Raw genomic sequence first — 21,343 nt, 5'->3', positions numbered from 1 at the left:
GGCCAGCCGCTCTCCACACCTGGGACATTACCCCTGACTGACCTGCAGAGAGAGACAAACCCCCACGTGAGCCTCCTCATAGGTGAATGAATAAGTATCTACGACCGGTGGCTTGTTCTAGGCATCATCTGCAAGTATAGCTGCTATGATGAATCACTTAGCGGTTTCGAAAGGCAGTCACACATAACACACCTCGCTGGCGACGGTGTCTCTCGAGAAGATCTATATTAATGAGACCGGGTAAGGCACATCTGTCTCATGTTGAAGCCATTGAATCCAACATCAGTGAGTACCAGCATAAATCCACGCAGTGGCTGAACAGGGTTTTATGTAAACAGGATCAGTGGAGATGAAAGAAAATATACAACTCCTTAGCATTGACGGCATATTAACCGCCATTAAAAAGCAATGTGACCATCTGTAACATGATGATGTAAAAACACACAAGGGGCTCGGATCAGAGATACCGCTGGAGCACAGAGAGATGGATTAAAAAGAGGAGGGGGGAGGAGGGGGAGATGGGGGGAGGGGAGAGACTATGAATGGGGGATTTGGAAAAGAGGGAGAGTGAGAGACATTGAGAGAGCTTGAGATAATGAGGAAAGCAAGAGATTTAGGGAATGAGAGAGAGAGGGAGGGGGGGGAGAGATAGAGAGGGAGGGAAGAGAGAGAGACAGAGAGAGAGAGAGAGAGAGAGAGAGAGAGAGAGAGAGAGAGAGAGAGAGAGAGAGAGAGAGAGAGAGAGAGAGAGGTGAATGAGTATGTGCCATGAGATTTTGAGGACAGTGACTCAGGGAACGAGCCAGGCTGGGTCAGATGGGGAGATGTACTGTTTGTGTCTGGGTCTGTGTTCTGGCAGTCAGAGGCAGCCCTGGGCTCTATTACATACGCTTCACATGAGCACGCATGAACCTAGAACAGAACAGCACAGTCCCACAGAACAAAACAGTTCCAGAACAGACAGTCAGATAGGGCCGCTCATCATACACACACACAAACACACACACAAATGCACACACACAAATACACACTTCAAGCCCTTTTACCTGATGCTCACTTAACACATACTTTCGTGAGCTATAGGTCACAAAGGCCTTGCCTGCAAACAAATCAGGACAAACCTGTTCCTGACAGACGCAGGGAGGCAGTTTGAATACCATTCGTAGAGAATTACATTTCAACTGTATCATGTCGCAATGGCACAAACTAAATCTGTAGCATTCCCCTACAGTAGATCACATGAAAACACAAGTTACAGTATACTGTATGATACAACAGTGTTTCAACAAGAAAGGAATGGCTTTTTACGAAGCAGGAGGGTTGTTGCCGTGGTTACAAAGCCATGTTTTTGTGACAGGCTGCAACACATCTTTACTCTAACATTATTTAACCTCCTGGATGCAATTACCTGTCTTCAACCTAACAGAGTCTCTCTCCATTATGTCTCTCTATCTTTAGTCCAGAGGGAAGCTCCTTCACTCTCAGCTACCTAAAGCCTTGTCTCTGTTCTCTTGGCATGTGTTCTAAGTGCTGTTTATGTTTTCACAGTGGCAAATGCTTCTTTACTTTACTAATGGTTGTTTACTTCTCTCCATACAATGAAAGGCATTCATTGAGAGCCTATGGGTGGAGGTTAGGGCACATCATGTGTAGTTAACAGGGTCCAACCAGCAAAAAACAACATATTTTCATTGATTCCACAACAACAGAAGACATCAGGTTAATCAAGGATTCACAAAGGTTTCCTTTTCCAATCTTGTACAGGGATAATATGAGTAAATGAACCTAGGAACCCTGCTCCTGTCCTATTAAACAAGGCACATATGACAACAGCTCCTGTCCCACTGGCCTTCTGCCAGATGGGCTTGGCTCCAGTTCTTCCCACCCAGTACAACTCTCTGGTCAGGAGGAGTGGGCGATTGGCACATGGTGAAAACCATTCCTCTAGAACCTGAGCCAAACTTCCAGGGACTACGCTGTTAGAAAGACAGAGAGAGAGGGGGGGGGGGAGCTGTGTGTGAGTGTGTGACTGACCACACAACATGCTATTAATATCACTGTTTTTTTCACTGGACAGCCAGCTTCATTACCTAATGTAGGATTTAAACTTCATACCAAATCTTTCCCAAGAACTGAAATATAGGCCCATCTAAACACCCGAAGCTCTGTCCCACACTCCGGATGAGCCAATCTCATCCGGAGTGTGGGAGGGGCCTTGATCATGTAGAGCATGAGATGACATATAATCTGTTTTTTTCTGCTCACTCAAAGATTATAATCTGATTGTGGGTATTATAGGCCAGGAACACAATGGTCTGACATTCTGACACCAGCAACAGACAGATGTGCAGACCGACGGGCAGACAGAGGAGGGAGAAGGGTTTCGTGGCCTTCCCCAGACTCCATGTTTCAGTGGTTGTTTATTTTCTCGAGAATGCTGTGAGCAAATAACAGCAACCCCCTGTTGCCGGGCGGACTAGACTTCCTGAGGATCTAACAGGGTCTGGACTGGTGTTATGTCATGGTTCTACAGGAACCAGTAAACAAACTGTGGCAACACAGCACTCTCATTGGTTGTGCCGAGGAGGTGGGGTCAGGGTGGGGGAAGTAGAATATTTGGTCCTCATGTTATAACAAACCCAACTCTATTCAGATGTGTTCTGTTTAGGAGTGAAGATAGATTACTGACGGAGTTAACCTGAGGTAACTCTCTGGATTTTGAGGTTTTTGAATGCCCACAGAGATTCTATTATGCAAGCAAAGGGGTTTTACAACTTGGTTTTATGGCATGTTTTTACTCACAAGAAAAAGATATCCTGAAATTATATGTCGCAACTCCTGAAATATCCCTTGTGGGTTGAGATTTCTAGGAATAGTTGCATCATATCCTGTACTCTATGAGTACCAAGAAGAAATTGAATCTTAGCTTTCTCATATCGTTTGATTTGATAGAAAAATAACAAATGAATCCAAAGACATATAAAGGTTTTGGTCGTGATGATAATGAGGATAAGGGTAATGACATAAAAGACCAACACCAACTGCCTGCTGTCTTTGCAAGCAGGGCTATCTAGGTAGCAGCAGCGGTAGCTAGCAGGGCTGGCTGGCAGTGTCTATCCACCTAGTTTTTCCCTCTTCTAGATCCACAGATCCACTGTGTGTGAGCAGCTCAGGTAAATGTGGCGTGAGACTTTCTACCGGATCCTGTCTGAGCCCGGCTGATCAACACAGATTACCCATAATTCACTGGCATTGCCCGTCACCTTGGTGACACCAATGTTTGCAAATGAGGCTGGCCGGGTTGAAGACAGGGTGAGAATCGCAACTGGGCTTTAAACAGTGCTTTATCCGGCATCCATTTAGGTAAGGGGTCAGCTTGTTTACAGTTTAGGACAGGACACGTTATATAACCTTAGATTCAAATAATACAAGGGGAGATGACTGAATATGCATGACTCCCCTGAAGATAAGATTACAGAAGCATTTCTGGGAAAATAACGATATCTCAATTATCAGTACATCAATGTACTGGGAAGAGATCCTTGTCCCATTCGATGGCACAGGGCCAGAATGCCTGTTCACTGTGAGAGGGTCCGGAGACAGACGGATGAGTAAGGCAGACGGCGAAAGGAAAGGGAGGAGGGAGATGAAGGAGAGAGCAAAACAAAGGAGAGAGAGAGAGTGAGAGAAATAGAGAGAGAAAGGATAGAGGGAGAGCGAGAAACAGACAGAGAGACTAAGGATAGAGAGACCGAAAGAGAGAGGAGCGAAGGAGGGTGACGTCGCAGAGGCAGCTCATCGACCTACACGGTCGTCTCTGTAGCATCACTGTGAAAGAACGAATACAAGAGAGAGTGTCTTTGTCTGGTGGGATACAATGTGTGAGTCCTAGCCTGGCACTAACAAAGACCCTAGTCTGCTACCTTGGTTGTCTCGCCTCCTCTCGGCCTGCTCCCACACCACATCACATTCCCTGATGATCAGCCTCACTGTAGATCAGGTGCCCCCTACCGCTGCTGCTGCCGTCAGCGTCACATACTGTAAATCACTGATAAAGCCTCTGGTGCCTAGCCTGAAGAGATCTGTTGTACGTTGCGCAATATTTATGCAGTCGTACAGCCAGGCTATGTAAATGACTTGGTATGTGCTGGCTCCATGCCCCGTCTCCCTGAGGTGCTAGGATCGGAAACACTGCAGATTAAACAGTACGCGGTGGGTAGGTGGGGACAATACAGCATGCGAGGTTGTAAAACAATCCCAGCAGATGAACAGACGTCTGTGAAGAGATATGACCCCATTATCTTAAAAGGTTTCAGGATGAGCATTGGATTGGCCAACTATTACGTAACGTTTCTTCGTGTGTCTTTGTCGGCCTTGTCTGTCTGTAAACTGCCTTCAAAATGTATATGAATCTTGTGAATAACTTTGATGTAGGGTCAGTGTTTGCTCATTTCAGGCCTGACCTCATCTTGTTTTCATTTTTTTTTCTTAAGATTCCAGCTATTCAATCCTTTTTCCAAAACAAACCAGTCTAAAGCTCTTCCAGTGGACAAACAAGGTCAGAGCGGAATTTTCTAATGGACCTTCACTCCTTCGTGATTAGATATTACAAAGATTAGCCTTCATCAGGTCTCACTTCTTCATTTTCTCTGAGGCCAGTCAAGCTCTTTACACACAGGAATGCAAGATCCAGATACAAGCAGCAGGGGGGGGTAGTGGTGGGGGACGGGGGGAGGGGGGGCGGCGGTGGGGGACGGGGGGAGGTGGTGGGGGACGGGGGGAGGTGGTGGGGGACGGGGGGAGGGGGGGCGGCGGTGGGGTCCTGATCCCAGTGCTCTGTAGCTCGGTACCGAAACAAAGAACCGCTGGATATGAAACTCAAAGGAGGGAGCTGGAGAGAATGATTCCTCTAAGACTTTTTTGGATGACTCTTCTCTGAGAGTCTGGTAAAGAAGGACTATATCCATCCAACTCTTCAACAACTCTTTTTGATGTAATCATAGACAGGACTTTCTCTGTCCACTTTTGAAAACAACAACCCAACCTTAAGAATGTTTGGTCTTAGCCACCTTGAGCTCAATCTCTAATCTGGGCAGAGAGCTTACCAGGCAGCCTTCAAAATAATATATAAAATACACTTATTCTCCATTCAATTCAAATGTAACTCCATGAAACCCACTTGTTGTATTAAATGATTCTCTGGTTTAAAGAGCCATCAGTCTCTTCCCTGTCTGTCCAGTGCTGTGGTGTTTCTGTCTCCACCAGCGTAATCCGACGACACTGGCTTCATTGTTCTTCTTCCTGTGTCTGTCTTCTGTCACTAAGCCACATGTTCCCTGTCTCACAGGGACAAGGATCTCTAAAACTGTAAATCACGTTTGCTGTACGGGTCAAAAATCACCCTTACTAGTGTGATACGCATGAACTATGAGTTGTGAACAGCCTCAAGAGCATGTGAGGAAAGTCACCCTGTTTGTTTCTCTTAGAGAATCCAGTCTTTGATCTCACCTTCAACTCCAGAGGAATGTGTGCGAATATATAATCTAAGTGTGTGTGAGTGTGTATAGGGGGAGGGAATGAGTGGGTGTGAGTGTGTGTGTTTGTGCGTGCGTGCCTGTTGTCACACGCCTTTTTTTAACACTGAGTCAGTCTGAGAAAATGAGTGTGAGTTAGTGGGGGAGTGTGCACTTAGGTTAACCCATGTGATTGAGTGTGTGTACAGTTTGTGTGTTTTTCTTCTCTAATTCAGTAACCTTTATGTGCTTTTCCCCACTCCCTCTTAAGCACATACAAACCAACACACAACAGTAAAAGGCTCAGCACTTTGCAGCTGTCTGATACAGCTTACTATCAACCCTGCCTCTTTCTCAGGGTCAACCTCTACAGTTGAGACAATAGTTGATAAGAACATTTATTTGCCTCTCATGACTGGAGAAGAGAGAATTAAAGGAGAGAACGTTTATTTTGCAAAGTACTGTATATACTTTATCAACATAATAACTAACAAAGAGCCTTATCATAACACAGGCTTGACCCCGGATCCATGATTGTCATTCCTTGCAGGCCATTTAATTAATTAAAGACAGTGCAACAATAACAGCTTGATTACATTAGATAATTGCTAATTCAATGTATTAAATTATTCGGCACTACACTGCATTCTTCCTTTCTGTCTTCCTTAAAGAAGGAACTAATAAGGTATGAGTAGATGCGTCACAAGTAACTATGTTGAGAAGCACGAGTTTTACTATCAAATGATGTCAAGATCAGAGATTAGACTACTTTTAAGAAGAGGAAGAAGTACAGATTGTCTTTAAACGGGGCCCATGTGAACAATATTAGTACCCGAGGTGAAGTGAGACACTTAAAACAAGGCATGTGAGAGGGGAAAGTGGACAGCATTCTCTGCTCCTCATCATTGCGCTTCTAAAATGGAGGTGAAAGGAGGTGTGTCCCCCTGCCCCCCCCCCGCCCCACCTCTCCTGCTGGGGTAAGTCTCGCGTAACAAGCTCGACCCCTCCCCCACACACCAACAAACCTCCATTTAGAGGGGGTTTCCTTCCAGGCCAGGCTCCCATATGGCTCTATAGTGTGGGGACACTTAGACAGGGACACGTTGGAGGGATTACCACATCATATTTGCTACTGCATATATCATACTTTGTAGAGCTGTTGTCCAATTTCACCAGCAACACTTACATTACTCGACCCCAACCCATCGGCCCAAAGCCAGCCGCCTCCTCCTCCTCTTCCCAGGAGCAACATGTGCTACTTGATACTGAGAGTTGAGATACCTCTGAAATAAGACTAACATGGATAAATGTAGAAAAGTAGGTACTGCCTACAAAAATTACATTAAGAATGTATATGCAACATTAAAGAAAGATAAAGTCGAGTTTATGAAGCCAGTATGTGTTTTAGGATATGTGTTCAGGCTGACCTTATTCTGGCACCTGTCCCATTCTTTAGAAACATCTGTCTGTGTTCCTGAAAGGACTTGTAAGGACTGGTTGGAAGCACTCCTGTATTAAAGTTCTCTATAAAGACCAGTAATAGCTGCTTTTTGGATCACTCAATTCCTATCTTTAAAGCACAGAACCCACAGGTTACCAGCGTGCATCATAACCAGTGGCCAAGAGGGGTTACTTGGGGTAACATGAAAACCAGAGACCTGGCATAGGTGCAGAGCACAGGCAAGCTCAGCAGAGGCCCAGTTTCAATATGTGATGCAAAGGCCAGTTACTTTAAGAGCTCGATCCGGGTTTCATGCACTTCATCTCACATCTCTGCCTTATTTCAGAGCCAGGAAAAAGCAAACAATAGGACAGTGTGTAAACCATAGTATCTTACCAGTGGACTGATTGCGTTTGAGTAAGCAGTTGTCAGGCTGAAGGGCAAAGTTCCTAAGATCTACTGTTCTTTTTCTACAGTTGTAATTAGTGGCTCGTCCTGAAGCTCATTAAGATGACCCCATGGAGAGATGGAGAGACAAAGAGACAAACAGGATAGAGAAAGAGAGAAATTGACAGAGACAGAAAGACTCTAAAAGAGAGAGAGAGGTGGAGGTGTACAAAAGAGAGAGTTGAAAAGTTGAAAGATAGAAAGTTGCAGAGCGAGCATGTGTGTTCATTGGCAGTGTGGTACTGGGTATCCGTTCAACCCCCTTCCTTCCTGTGTGTGTGTGTGTGGGGGGGGGGGAAGCTGACCGCTCTCTCCCTGTGGGGGAGGGGGGGCAGCTAAACACTCTCTGAGTGACAGACAGAGCTGCCCCCCCCCCCTTCACCCAGGAGTCTAGAGGTCTTTGGCATAGTCAGCTCTGCATTTAAATGCCGGCACCACACCCCTTCAGATAGTGAGAGAGATGCTTTGAGCTTCCATTAGTTGAATAATAGAAGACAAAGATGGATAACAGCGTCTGAAAGGACTACAGCCCTGGGGGGTGAAGCTGGGGAGGTGGGGGGGAGGCAGGGGGGGTGATTCAGCACTAGGCCTGTAGGATGTTTTTATTCATACGCGTTATCGCTACGTAGAAAGCCATTCAGACTGCAAACAGACTTTCTGTTTCATTTCTAAAGCATCTCTCTGTTTTTTAGGTGTCACATCACGTTCCCTCCACTTCCTGCATGCAAATGACCTGCTCAGACTTCCTGTCGTCCTGGCCACGGCAACCAATAAAAGATTTAAATTTGAATATTAATCTCTTCTAATCCCCTGTGCATGGAGGACGGCAGTCGTTTCATGATAGGGGGAGTGGGGGGGTTGTCGTGTTCTGTGCTAACAAACATAAAAGAAACGTCTGAGGGCAGACAGAGGTATTGATAGGTTTCCTAGTGATTTACATTTACCAGACGCTCTTATCCACAGCGACTTACAATAAGTACAGGTACCTTGCCCAAGGACACGTCATCTTGCACGGCCTGGAATCGAACCGGAAACCTTCTGATTAAGAGCCTGACTCCCTAACCGCTCAGCCACGTGATCCATGCGGCCCAGGTCCCTCTTAAGATTGTGGAGCATTTGACCAGATCTAGGCCCAGTTGGTACTAGTCCAGAAGAGACCATTATGACAGGAATCATTTAATCCCCCTGGCTTGATGGATTAAGATCACTCAGTTTCCCCTCTCATACCAGTGACATGGATCATTAATTTGTTTAAGTGACCGCAAGCACATTTCTGTTGTGTTCCATTGTGGGGGGTTTATTCTGGGTCTATGTTTTCACAACCATCCCCAAATCAAGTCAAACTTCAAAATCCAAGGTGGCCCGCCGCGGAGGAGGTGGAGGTCACGACATTCTCAGGACCTTTAATCCTTTCCAACCCCTGCTACGTCCACCCTGGGTGAGGGGAAGGAAGTCAACCACCGGGGTCTCAACCAAGGAGATTAAATTGGTTTGAACACTTCTGTTTTACTTTGCTTTGGGGCCTTTTGAAATGTCTTCCAGATAATAATACAGAAGATAATACTTGCAAGGATTATCTAAAATCAGCTTTTATTCATAGAAACATAGTCTGACATGGAATGTGATGAAGATATTAGTATTTAATCGCAACCGGTAAAAGAGAGAATGCCAGGAAGCATTGACAAAGTAGGCATGGATAAGTAGCAGCATTAGCCAAGTTAAATTATGCAAATCCTGAAAGCACAGTATTCAAAACTTAGGTATACTGTATGGTTACCCTGATGTCTGGAATGAAGCCAACTGTTGCAAGCAAAGGAAAAAAAAGGAAAAGATGAATGCAAAACAATAGCCTTAAAAAATCACAGTGAAAGACAGTCAGCTGAGTCAAAGGATGACTCTGAGGTTTTACTAACAGTCACAATGCTCTCAGACTAGTGCGTATCCGGGGGCGACAGGGTTGGCATGTGATACGCGCTCCCCTGACAGCCCTGTGACATGCAACGTGTCGGCCATTTCTAGAGGATACCTTTCCATGCCCCCGCAGCCCAGAGGGGGTTGCAGATCCCTTACACAGAGGCAATGATGGAAACGCTGGCAGGACAGGTAGTTCCCCCTCCCCCAACATCACATCTGATGCCTGGGAGTGGGGGGGGGGGGGAGGTTCATCAATGGATGCTGCCCTCTCATATTTCACTTTCAATACGATTTCACCAGATCCACAGAAGCCATGTGGTCAACAACTTAATGGACTCTTTTGAGGCCTCAAGACAACCGCAACCACACACTCATCACCTACCAAAGGACTGAAGAGAACAGCTATAATTTGAACCTTCTTCAGATCCAGTGAGCATGACCTTGATCAGATAGGAAAGGCAATTTAATCAGCAGCATGGGTGAGACAGGGAGGTGGGTAATGGTTAATGACATCCCATAATAGTGTGTTCTGAAGGCCATCTGGTTGGCTCAGCCGACGCCACAGAGACGGCTTCATGTTGTGTCCTGGCAACAAAAACCACACTTGTGCACCTGACAAAAACACACATCTTAACCCATGAGGATTACTTATTATCTCTCCTTCTCTCTTTCTATCTTTCTCTGCTCTCTCTCTCTATTTTACCATTTGTCTCTCTACTTCTTCTCTATTTTCTCTTGACTCTCACTTACGCACAAACACACCCACGCTCTCTCTTTCTCTTTTTCCCACTCTCTCTCTCTCTCTCTCTCTCTGTCTCTCTCTCTCTCTCTCTCTCTGTCTCTCTTTCTCTCTGTCTCTCTCGCAGAAACAGCACCCCCAGGAAAACCCAAGGACCATGACAGGCCCATTATGGACATGGGCCAGTGTTGGTATTAGACTACAGCCTGATTCCCTGTACCTGCTGGAAGACTCACAGCCCGAGGCTAACCTACAGTGGTGGTCAACATCCCTGAAACTGGTCAAAGCCATGTGCATGTTTCCAGGTTACACACTTCTGTGGGGTTGCATATACAGCAGAACAGCATCAATGGGGAGGTGAGAGGGTCACCTGGAGCTGGGAAGTGCACAGCTGAAATTGCCTCATAAAAATAGGGCCATAAAACACATCACGCACAGGTCAGTTTCATAATATGAACAGGACAATACTGGATGGTTCATATTTGATCTGTGTGCCAACTGTGAAGCAAGTCAAATGCACCTCAAGGAATTTTAAATGCTTTCATGTGATTGATGTCTATAATTGAACCAGGTCTGACATATAACACACACACATTCTGTCCTGCACCAGTTGTAGCATGCGAGGGGTGATCAGATATCTGTCTGAACCGCTCGGATACTCGGATACTAGTATAACACACCTCCGCCACAGTGAGATAAAACCATTCATAAATCTTGTGGTACATGGGAGGCAAGAACGGGAATTAGTGATCCCCTTACACACACACACACGCACACACACACACACACACACACACACACACACACACACACACACACACACACACACACACACACACACACACACACACACACACACACACTGACCATAAGTCTATATGAGAAATATCCTGTCAACACAGAGATAATAATTTAACATTTATCATTCAAAGCCAACACACACCACAGGCAGTTATGATATGAATATAAACCCATGGGCCTTCACATACTGTACATGATCTTCTTCATTCTAGCCGCTAGAATTCTGTTCAGCTTCCAGCTGCCCTGTTCTCCTTCTCTACTTTTCTAATTCAAATGTCAAATGCACCAACAAAAAAAAAGGTTTCTACCAATTTCCAGAATCGGGCAGCCCAGCAGATTTTCTAATGTGGCAATGTAATTCAATCATCTTAAACCTCGGGCCACGCTTACAGTAACACCCTGAAATACAAACAGTCAAGGATTGTCAGATCAAACTTCAGCAGACTTCTTCCTGCTGAGTGCTTCTGCATAAGCACTGCATGCAGACACGAGGCTGACAGGGGGCCCTGCTGGCCCCGGGCAGGACAGGACGTGCAACTACATTAACAGGAGTATGGAGGCGATGGCCTGCGCTTCTCCCCGTTTCCCCTCGGGAAGAAATCTGAGCAGGTGTCATTCCAGTGGTGCAGCTGTCCCAGTCTGACGGCCAGGCAGAGCGAGGTCAGCGGGCCTGTGTCATCAGGAATTTGTCGATCCTTAGAAAGATCCCCTGAAGCGAGGCAGCACTTACTGCCAGCCGTGACATCACAAGGGTTTACAGCGACGGCCATACCTGTGGCTTTGACCCTGACGTTTGTCCTGACGACTTGAGGACGTAACCCATGGACAGAAGTCAGCATCAATGTGTAAACATACTGTAGTGAAATGTTACACTTCAACTCCTGATTGGAACCTGCAGATATGATTCTAGATAATAAAGTGTTCAAACGATCTAGTACATGATTACATGTTCATGAAATATTAATGATAGTAATTAACGTTCTACTATCTTAGAAACTGTGAAGTAAAATGATGTAAGCCATTTTGCTCCTGATTGGTAAAATGCACTTAATCTCTCGCCTTATACAACTAAATGACATCAAAACCTGCTTGACGACAGAATCAGAAGTTGCCATGGAGAAATGCATACTCAAAGTCAATCCCAGGTCCCTGCGAGCACTGACACCTGAATTGAACTCTGGGTAACTCGCCTTCGCAGAGAAAATAGAATATGTGTGTCAGTCATCAGACTCACTCATTCCTCTGCTTAGACAGATTCCCTCTGAGATAATCCATCACAGCGTTCCAATCTACCCCCCCAACATGACAATGCATAAATGGATGCAGGCAAGATGCAGCTCCAACATCTCTTGAGTGTCGACCCACACATCCAGCATGTGACTGCTAATGGCTTCCTCTCCAGATTGCAGGGTGGGGAGGGGAGGGGTCATCAGCTCAGGGGGGTTCAAGCCAGAGGGGGTTTGGAAGCTCTGTCATCGAGAGGCCTATTCCATTCTGTCCTCATGCAGTCCTCCTCCGTCCTGTGGTAGTACCGCCTGCCTGGATACAGATACAGCTTTCTCACTCTGTGTGTGTGTTTGACTTTCTCTCTCCCTCTGTCTCTCTCATTAGACATGCTAGTCCAAGGCACAGGCCTTGACTTGGCGAGAGAACACTATAAAGGGCACAGCCACCAAGACTGCACAAGTAGTCTTTCCCTGCTAATGGTGTCGATGGAAGAGCAAAGAACTAGTTTGACCTGGAAGTCAGGATTTCAACATTTACAGATGAGGCAAGATGTGTTGTTTTGGAGGGGGGGGGGGGGGGGGGGGATTGGGACAGCCAAAGACATCGTCTTTGTCATGTGCTCTGGGTTTCTCCTGTGTGTGCAAACCCAAGCGACAGGCAGGAACAAAACTCCGCAATCCCCCAGTGATTCATCAAGGATATAGCTGTGTAATCACTGGCAATGGAGATGAGTTGCTGAGTCGTTGAGTCCCGGCTTAGGTTTGGGGTGAGGACGCAGTATGAAATGAGCAAGAGAGGTTTCATCCAGGAAGCCAGAGGGCAGCAAAGATACAATGAGCTGAAAGAGAGAGCTACACAAGGCAAGCCACAGATAAAGCCCTTTTGCTGTTAAATGAGAAACATCAGTTGTCTGTCACTCGACAACAGCGCAATTGATTGGCTGAGGTCGGAAAAGGCCAAAGAGGAAGGGGGTGACTTCATCCATCCCTTCAACACACAGTATCGATCTCGGCTTTGACGGACACAAAATTTCCTCTGTCCTCTTACGACATTGAGAAAGGTCTTTAGCCCTGACATCTTGTTTGAACTTTTTGCCTTCATGCTGATGTCAATGAAAAAGAAAAACCCTGATTTGAGCTGCCGTAGCCAACAACAGACGGCATATGGGCCCCATGTAAAAGTGTCGTAGCACAGCTTCAACAGGCCAGCATGCAGCAAGCTGAGTGAAATCAATGCAGTGTTTGATGACTGTGGTAGGTTAATAGGGGCCAACCAACTCTTCAGGAAACGGCATTACGTAATCCAACACACCCACTGTTATTACAGCCAGAGTACCAACCATAACATGTGCCTACCACGTGACTAGCTCTCTATCCATGGAGATTTGTTTACAGGCAGAGCTACATAAAAGAAACCCAATAATCTATTTTAAACTTTCCTCTGGTGACTTAGCTATCTAATATATAACTGATCATGGTTTGCTCATGGGAAGTCACAAACACTTGCAGTGCAGGAACAGGCAAAGAGCAGAGGGGCAATGCAGCATGTAAACAGTGAAATCACGTTGTTTTCTAATGTTGCTAAGTACTAGTTATATATTTAAACAACACTAAACGAGGGTGTGTTACTTACAACCATAGTACATCTGCTGTACAGGGCACAGCCAGAGTCCAGGCAGCTGGGAGGGTAAGACACCAGTGTGTGAATGAGTTGGCTAGTAGGTGAGACATGAATGAAACCCCTATCAACTGTAACATTTGTAGAGTAAGTAATACTGCCATGTGGACAGTGTTGCATGTCACAGACTTTGTGTTTGTGTGTATGTGTGTGTGTGAGGGATGGGGAGGTGACCCAGAAACAACAAAACACACTGATGGGTAATCAATGATTGGAAAAACACTGGGAGGGGCCGTGCTGGTGCTGATAATTTGTGTGTGTGTGAGTGCAAGCGATCAACCATCTCTGCAGCTGGTCAACGTGTATGCCATAAGAATGATCCTGTGTCTGACAGTGAGGTCAGCTGATTAAAGTTGCCGTAGTGGCTCCATGTGTAGAATAAAGATAACCTTAAAACCGTTTAACGCCCTTATCACATTGTACAGCACTCCCTCGACTGATGGCATCTCTTACTCTTCTGTAAACGCTGCTTCAAGTTATTGTTCAAACTCTCATCAACATTCAACACACAAACACAACATACTGTGGTGGACAAGCAGCATTGCTGTAACATTACGGACATAAGACCCACAGAAGGTGAGATGGAACTGGGCGTTTATCACGTCACACACTAAATATCACAAACATGTCCGTATCAGTCGTAAAAATACAGTAAACGTTTGGCATGTTTCGGGTCCATATCGAGATCATAACAATCTCCATACTGTAACGGTCGCCCGGTAGTCAGCACCCTTTTTGTTGCTTCAACAAGCCAACATTTAACCGAGCTGTGTTTCTAAGATAAAGGTGTAATGCTTCTCCGGGAAGAAAAAAACTCAACAATTGAAGGGCGGGAAATTAAAAGGGTTAAATAGCCCTAGTAGACCAAACCATTCATATCCTGCGTTGGTTCGACAAAGCTGTCGTATTTCTATCCCCTGGCCTATATCCTCATACGGTTCCTGAACCTGTTATTCTGCTGTCCATGTATAAGACCATACACATATTGCCATACGGCATTTACAATTGTACACTTTGGATAAGATGAATATCACATATTTCGGATTGGCAATGGAGCCAGACTACGATAGGATCCATGTCACAAGCAGATTATATCACGTTTCCTATATCCCAAATTGGAAATGACTGCCCAGAAGGTTAAGCTATGCAGAGAGCAGCAATAAACTGTCTACCTGCTCTTTCCGTTTTTGCCAGCGTCCGCATGGGCTTTCCTCCAGGATCTCGCTCTCATCCTCGCTCTCCTCCTCCTTTCCCTCCGACCCCGAATTCCTCTCCGGGACGGACATAGTCATTGTATTCCGTAATTGAAGATTCTTCCCTGTTGGTTTTTCTCGCAAATTCTATTGCAGACGTTGCAGCTGTCTGAGCAGACAGTACAATTCCACACGACACCAGCCGTTTTGCTCTTTTAGCCCTCGGCAATCAAAACATCTTGCACTGAGAAGTGGTAGCAAAATATTGTAAAGAAATGCCTTTCCCACTTATCACCATTGAAATGTCAACCGGACAATCAGACCAATACTCTTCTTCAGCAGGACGTAAGAGTAGGCCTATAATAAAGTGAGAATCATTCGGAAATTGTCCCTGTCTATTCCGCGCGCTCAACTGCATGTAAAATGGATTGCGAAATGTTTTTGTTATCGCGTCCCTTTACAATTCCCACGTAGCCAACTGAAGGAATATAAAGCTATATATTAAAAACAAAAACGTAGGCTTAAAATAAGTCTATTCAGTTCTCTCTATCTTCATTAATCTTCCCCATCTATGGAATGAAGTAATTTCTAACATCTCAAATACGCGTCATTGTGTTCGCTGAGAACGCAAAGGCTCCTATCCAGCAACCCAGCGCAGAGGGATACCGTAAAGTGAAGAACAGCTGCGCAATGTTGCCTGTACCGTAATACGGTTGTTGAGCCTTGAGATATCTATGAATAACATTGCGATGGGCGTTCCTGCTAATCTAAAGTGTATGTGCCAGACTTGCCAGAGTATATGGGGGTGAAAGTATTTAGCTGTCACTGAAACAAGATGTTTTCATGTCAGATAGAAGTTAGACATGTCAGTCACCGACCTGAATGCAGTTCAACAAAATGGCAACCGAGAATTATTCATTTCAAGCCTGCATGCTTTTCATAGCTCAAGCTGTTATGACCAATACAAGAAATACGCTGTCTCCAAAGAGTTAACAGCCACTCTATCACACAGGGATGTGACACACACGTAAAAAGCTTTAACCTTGTTCACGTCACTGGAGAAGAAGGAGATTCTTCTGCAGTAATAGCCAAGTAGGCCAGAGGGTGACTGCTATCTGTGTCTGTGTGAGGGTGCTTTGTTTGAATGTTCATGGCTGTGTGTGCCCATGTGCATGCATACAGTATATGTTAAAGTGTGTGTGTGTGTGTGTGTATGTGTGTGAGCGTTTGCATTTGTTAGCCACCTTGCGTAAGCAGCAGCCTCTAAGCTTGGTCAACATACTGTCAAGTACTTTTACAACATTACCTTGTAACTACATTACCAGATCTTTGCAACAGAGTGCTTCCTCCTACTGTAAGTCCTTTCAGCATTGTGATCAAGTACTGATCATATGCCTACAGACACTCAACACACCACATGAATTATATTAGGCTACAGTGGGGGGCTGGACTGGAAGCTTGCTTAGACACTGGGTCTCTATTCCACTTGAAGCAGCGTGCAGGGGAAGTAAAAAGGCCTTAGCTTTTTACAAGAGGCTGGGAGAGAGAAAAAGGAACAGTCATGGAAAACTGATGGTGGTAAAAGTGCCAGAGTTGGCAGTAATTCTGAGAACTGGACACCACTCTGGGCAGGAACAACACTGTTTATTATGCTGCCTGTTTGGGGCTGGAAATTTGTTTTTTTTTCCCCTGTTCTTCCAAGCAGAAACCTAAGAGATTCAAATTCAGCGACATGAATCCCTTGACACTGTGCGAATAATGTTATGTTCTGAAACAGCAAGTGGTTGTCAGGTTGTGTCAATGAAGAAGTAGTAGTATGAATGCGATTCAACCAATACAATAGATTTGATTAATTTAGATAGTTCCATACTTTTCTTCAAACCCAAAGAAAGCATGATAGGTTTAGGATATTGGTACAACTGTATAGCTACAGCAATATACCCCCTTGACTGCTCAGTCCCTGGGGAATAGTGACTAGAGCTTTGTATGCCATCTAGTGGTAGTAACACACGACTCTGAAAGACATATGATAAACAATAGGTTAAAATGTACTAACATTCAATTTATATAAAAATGAAGAAACTTTATTTGTTGTGTTTCTGTTGGGTGTATTTTTCTTCCCTATTAAAATATCTGTTCAAGGCCTAAAAGCTGGAACATGTGTAAGAAACGGAATCTCACAACCCTTTGACCCTTTAAGATTTCGCAGCGTTACAGAAAATAAACTCAAAATAAGACATTCACCTGCCAACCTTCTAATCACGTCTTGTTCTATTTTTAGAGCTGAGTGAGAAGAGCTTTTGAGCCTCGGCTTTACCTCTCCCTCACACCGCTAATGAGATTTACACTTGGCACAAGATGCTGCGTGGGAGACAATGGGGGTGTCTAGACGAGCTATGCGCCTGGCGCATCGAGACCAGAGCTGCAGACCAGACTGACCTCATGAGGCTGTTGATTGGCAAGCGGCGTACTCGACCCTCGACATGTCAAAAGGTGAACTCAACGTTTTTCTTTGTGGTGAATCATTTCAGCGTGTCAAGTATCACATCTATGACATTTACATTTACATGTATTCATTTAGCAGACGCGTTTATCCAAAGCGACTTCCAAGAGAGAGCTTTACAAAAGTGCATAGGTCAATGATCATGAACAACGAGATAGCCCCAAAAACATTGTGGGGAGCCAAAACATGAAGCATACATTGTGAAGAGCAAATAAGTGCAAGTGGGAAGAACCATAAGAGCATGTAGTTAACAAGTTACAATTAAACAACATGAACCTCAGAAGTGCAAGAGTGTTCCTGTAGATAAGCAAGCAACCATAATATAATTCACAGCGATTACAATAAGTTAAATCAGTTACAACTAACCAACAGGAGCAACAAGTCCATCAATAAGAGTCATTGTTTTCTGGGGGAAACTAACATCAGTTCCAGCAAATCATTCCTAAGTACCGTTGCACTCCCGGAACAAGTGCGTCTTGAGCCTTTTCTTGAAGGTGGGGAGACAGCCAGTGTCTCTTTGGGGGCCAGACAGGAGAAGAGCTTGGGTTGGGAGCGGGCGCTCTTGAGAGGTGGGACCACCAGACGGTTGTCAGAAGAAGACCGAAGGTGGCGGGTGGGGGTGTAAGGCTGGAGGAAAGACTTGATGTAGTTGGGTGCAGTCCCGTTCACCGCTCGGAAGGTCAGAACCAGAGTCTTGAATCTAATACGGGCCGTGATGGGAAGCCAGTGGAGGGAGATGAGGAGCAGGGTAACATGGGAGCGTCTGGGTAGATTGAAGACCAGGCAGGCTGCTGCGTTCTGAATCCCTTGGAGGGGGCAGGTTGCGCATGCTGGGAGACCGGCGAGCAGCGAGTTGCAGTAGTCCAATTTGGAGAGGACTCATGCTTGGACTAGCAGCTGGGTGGAATGCTCAGACAGGTATCTCCTGATCTTGATTATTTATGAATAATTTTTCGGATTGGCTCCATAACCTCTTAACTCCGTCCCCCTTAAAACCACTGTTTATTCCATATTCAAAACAGGGAACCTGATTGTGGATGTCAACTATCTCCTGTTGCCTAAGAAGTACTTCTTAGGCTGATTATCAAAGAAGTGAAAGAAGCAGCAAGACGCAAACTCAGGTTTGTAATGCTCTTTATTGAACAGAAGTCAAGGGAGAAACAGTTAAATAACAGTTATATATGATGCAGTGATGGAAAAACCGTTACTTTAGGTGTAAGTGCTGCTTCCCTAAGCAGAGCTGAGCGGGCTTAGTTCTTGAAGCCCTTCGACTGGGCGGAGGACCACACCTCCTCTCCGTCCCTCTCCACCACCATGGTCCCGTCATTGCGCAGGTGCAGGTGACACATCTTGAAGCCCCCGGAGGCCTGGCTCTTTGTCTGCCACATCATCTTGTTGTCCCTCTTGTACATCACCAGGTTGCAGTCGTCCTGCATGCACAGGCGCCAGGCGTCGCGCTGGCCGGCGGTGTCTGAGTTCCACATGGACTTCCAGCCGTAGATGATGAAATTACCGTCCTCCTGGATGCATAAAACAAGGAGAGAGGGCGGGAGGGGGAGAGAGAAAGAGATGAAAAGAGAGAAGGAGAGAAATAGAGAGAGGGTTAATGGTCAAACTTGATTCAAGAGCACACAAACAGTCCAGCAGAACTGAACTATTTCACAAGGTTGGTTTCATTGTGATTCTGAAAAGGCAGTTTCAAAAATAGTTCAGTTGTTGTCCCAGGCGCCCACCTGGAAGACAGCCTTCCACTCATGGTTGTTGGACATGATGTAGTCTCCCTTGCGGAGCTCATCGAACTTGGACATGTAGTTTCTGCTCATGGTTCTGTGAAGAAAAAAATCAAAAGTGGTTGGTTACATTAAGGGTCACACAGGACACTGCAAAAAAAACATTTACACCTAGATACACTTACACTTAGCTTCTATAAGAGAAGGGACAGAGAAAGATAAAAAGACAGAGCATGTGAGAGGGAGTAACAGCATGAGACTAACAACATACTCACAGGCTGGAGTGGACTTGGAGAGCCTGAAGAATCTGGAGTTCTGGGTGAAGTGTCCTTCATTCAGACTCAGTCAGCTTATATAGCCAGCAGCCAAAGAAAAGACCACTGAGATGTAGAACACTCTCTCTGTAAAGCTATAATCAAATATGTTACACACAAGTCTACAGAGAAGAAATTTGGAGGAGTACACCCAGGCTAATGTAATTTGGAACCATGGCTATGAAAAAAGCACTAAAATGTTTGGATAGCGCTTCAAAGATGTGTAAATTGTAATTATGTTTATTGGTAGCACATGGTTTGTCTGAGAGAAACTGTGTCCGAGACATTTCAGAGATATTTTCTTCAACACATGATCAAAGATTATAATCACCTCAAATGAAAAAGAAATGCTGGAAGCTGGACCATGAGGTCATGTATGGACTTCAATCAACCCTAAAACTATAAAAAAAAAATGAAAATACTTTGTTAGGTACTGTATATCCCTTTTAGTTTCTCCTCTGCACTTACTACAGTGAAGGTCTTAACAATATCATAAATAATTAAGTTTGAGACACTGATGTCATGGTGTTTCAGTCTATCATTGAAAAAGTGCACCAAATGTTCATCTTTGTGTGCAATAATATTCAAAGGAGGGGTGTCAATAAATATTATTGCACAATATGTGTTTCTAGTTTGATAAAAATGGCATGCCAAGCAGACAAGGATCCCAAATACTGACACTACTGATGTGCTGCAGCCCTGTCTACAATAAACCTTCATATAATCTGTAATCATTCAGCCATGGTACAGGCATTCTGTCCACATTCTGGTTTGACTGACCTCTTTACTAGAACATTATATTTCAGAGTTTAAAGTAATGTAATTTCACAATGCGATGCCATGCACCGTCACTTACAAAGGACACAGGGCACATTACACATCAGATGAGGCTCTCTCAGTGTGAAGGATGGGGTGTTTGTGAAGTCTAATTGTGAGTACAAGTAGCTCCTCATCTCTGCTGACTCAGTAACAACTGTGTGTCTGTAGATGTTTCAGGGGTATGGCTGGCCTTCTTTGCCTGCCTCACATTTTTTCATCAAGGTCCAACAGCAATGGACATTAGTGAGAGGTAACGGAGTTCAAGTCCCAGTCAACATATCAGCCAATAAAAAAATTGAGTGAAAGAGATTTACTGTAATGTAGCTTTTCTTGTGTTGCAATAAATTACATAAGCTTGTAAGATGAGGCATTTAATTAACAAATAACTCTTAAATTAAACAGTACACAGAGTATTAGCAGACTGTTAGATGATCCTTCTTGAAAAGGATACGGTACACATGGTTGTGTATTCCAACACATGCAGCTGCATGGAAACAATGTTCCCATTACTTACTGTGAGACATGAGTATGTATAAACTTGTTTTAAAGCTTTACACATAATTGGAAGGAATGTGTGTGCTTGGCTAAACTTGTTTTATGCCTTAGGCGAAAAAATTTTCGGAGTGTGTACGGGCCCAGGTTATTTCTAGAAGTATTTGAAGTGTCGTTGGTGAATTCGTACCATTTTGATTGATGCATATTGCTCACGAAGAGCTTATAGAAAAGCATCACTTGTGGCCTATTTCTTGTGTAGGGTGAATTCAGGTAATCTGGGACATTGGGTAATGTGGGACATCTAAGCTTCAGGGTCCCCCCCCCCCTGCTATGACAATGTCTAGTCCACAGAACTTTTACTCTAGGTTTAGCATGGATGTTATGTGACTGAAAACAAAACTTGATTGGCATGGTGTCACAGAAAAACGGCAGGGCAATTGTTAATCTGGAAACTTCCATGAGATGCAAAAATGTTGTTCACATGTTGACATGTCCCCCCCACACATGAAAAGAAACAGAACAAGCAACGG

The 21,343-nt window shown here is 44.8% G+C and overlaps 1 protein-coding gene and 1 long non-coding RNA gene across 2 annotated transcripts; both read right to left on the bottom strand.

Annotated features, from left to right (window-relative positions):
• Positions 1-7: 7 nt before the first annotated feature.
• LOC134034813 (uncharacterized) lies at positions 8-15,607 on the bottom strand. Its single transcript, XR_009932279.1, has 3 exons — positions 14,932-15,607; positions 13,711-13,760; positions 8-37 (listed from the first exon to the last, which is right to left on the bottom strand). It is a non-coding gene; the product is annotated as an uncharacterized LOC134034813 (long non-coding RNA).
• Positions 15,608-18,572: 2,965 nt separating this feature from the next.
• LOC134034920 (B-type lectin plumieribetin-like) lies at positions 18,573-19,648 on the bottom strand. The gene is made up of 3 exons (XM_062479628.1): positions 19,461-19,648; positions 19,189-19,282; positions 18,573-18,975 (listed from the first exon to the last, which is right to left on the bottom strand). The coding sequence occupies exons 2-3, from the start codon at positions 19,276-19,278 to the stop codon at positions 18,706-18,708; spliced, it is 360 nt and encodes a 119-aa protein (XP_062335612.1). The 5' UTR covers positions 19,279-19,282; positions 19,461-19,648; the 3' UTR covers positions 18,573-18,705.
• Positions 19,649-21,343: the final 1,695 nt, after the last annotated feature.

This window comes from Osmerus eperlanus, chromosome 15, assembly GCF_963692335.1.
Source record: "Osmerus eperlanus chromosome 15, fOsmEpe2.1, whole genome shotgun sequence".
In the NCBI taxonomy this organism is placed as follows: Eukaryota; Metazoa; Chordata; class Actinopteri; order Osmeriformes; family Osmeridae; genus Osmerus; species Osmerus eperlanus.
Note: the sequence above shows the minus strand (reverse complement) of the source record. Positions and strands in the feature narration are given on the sequence as shown.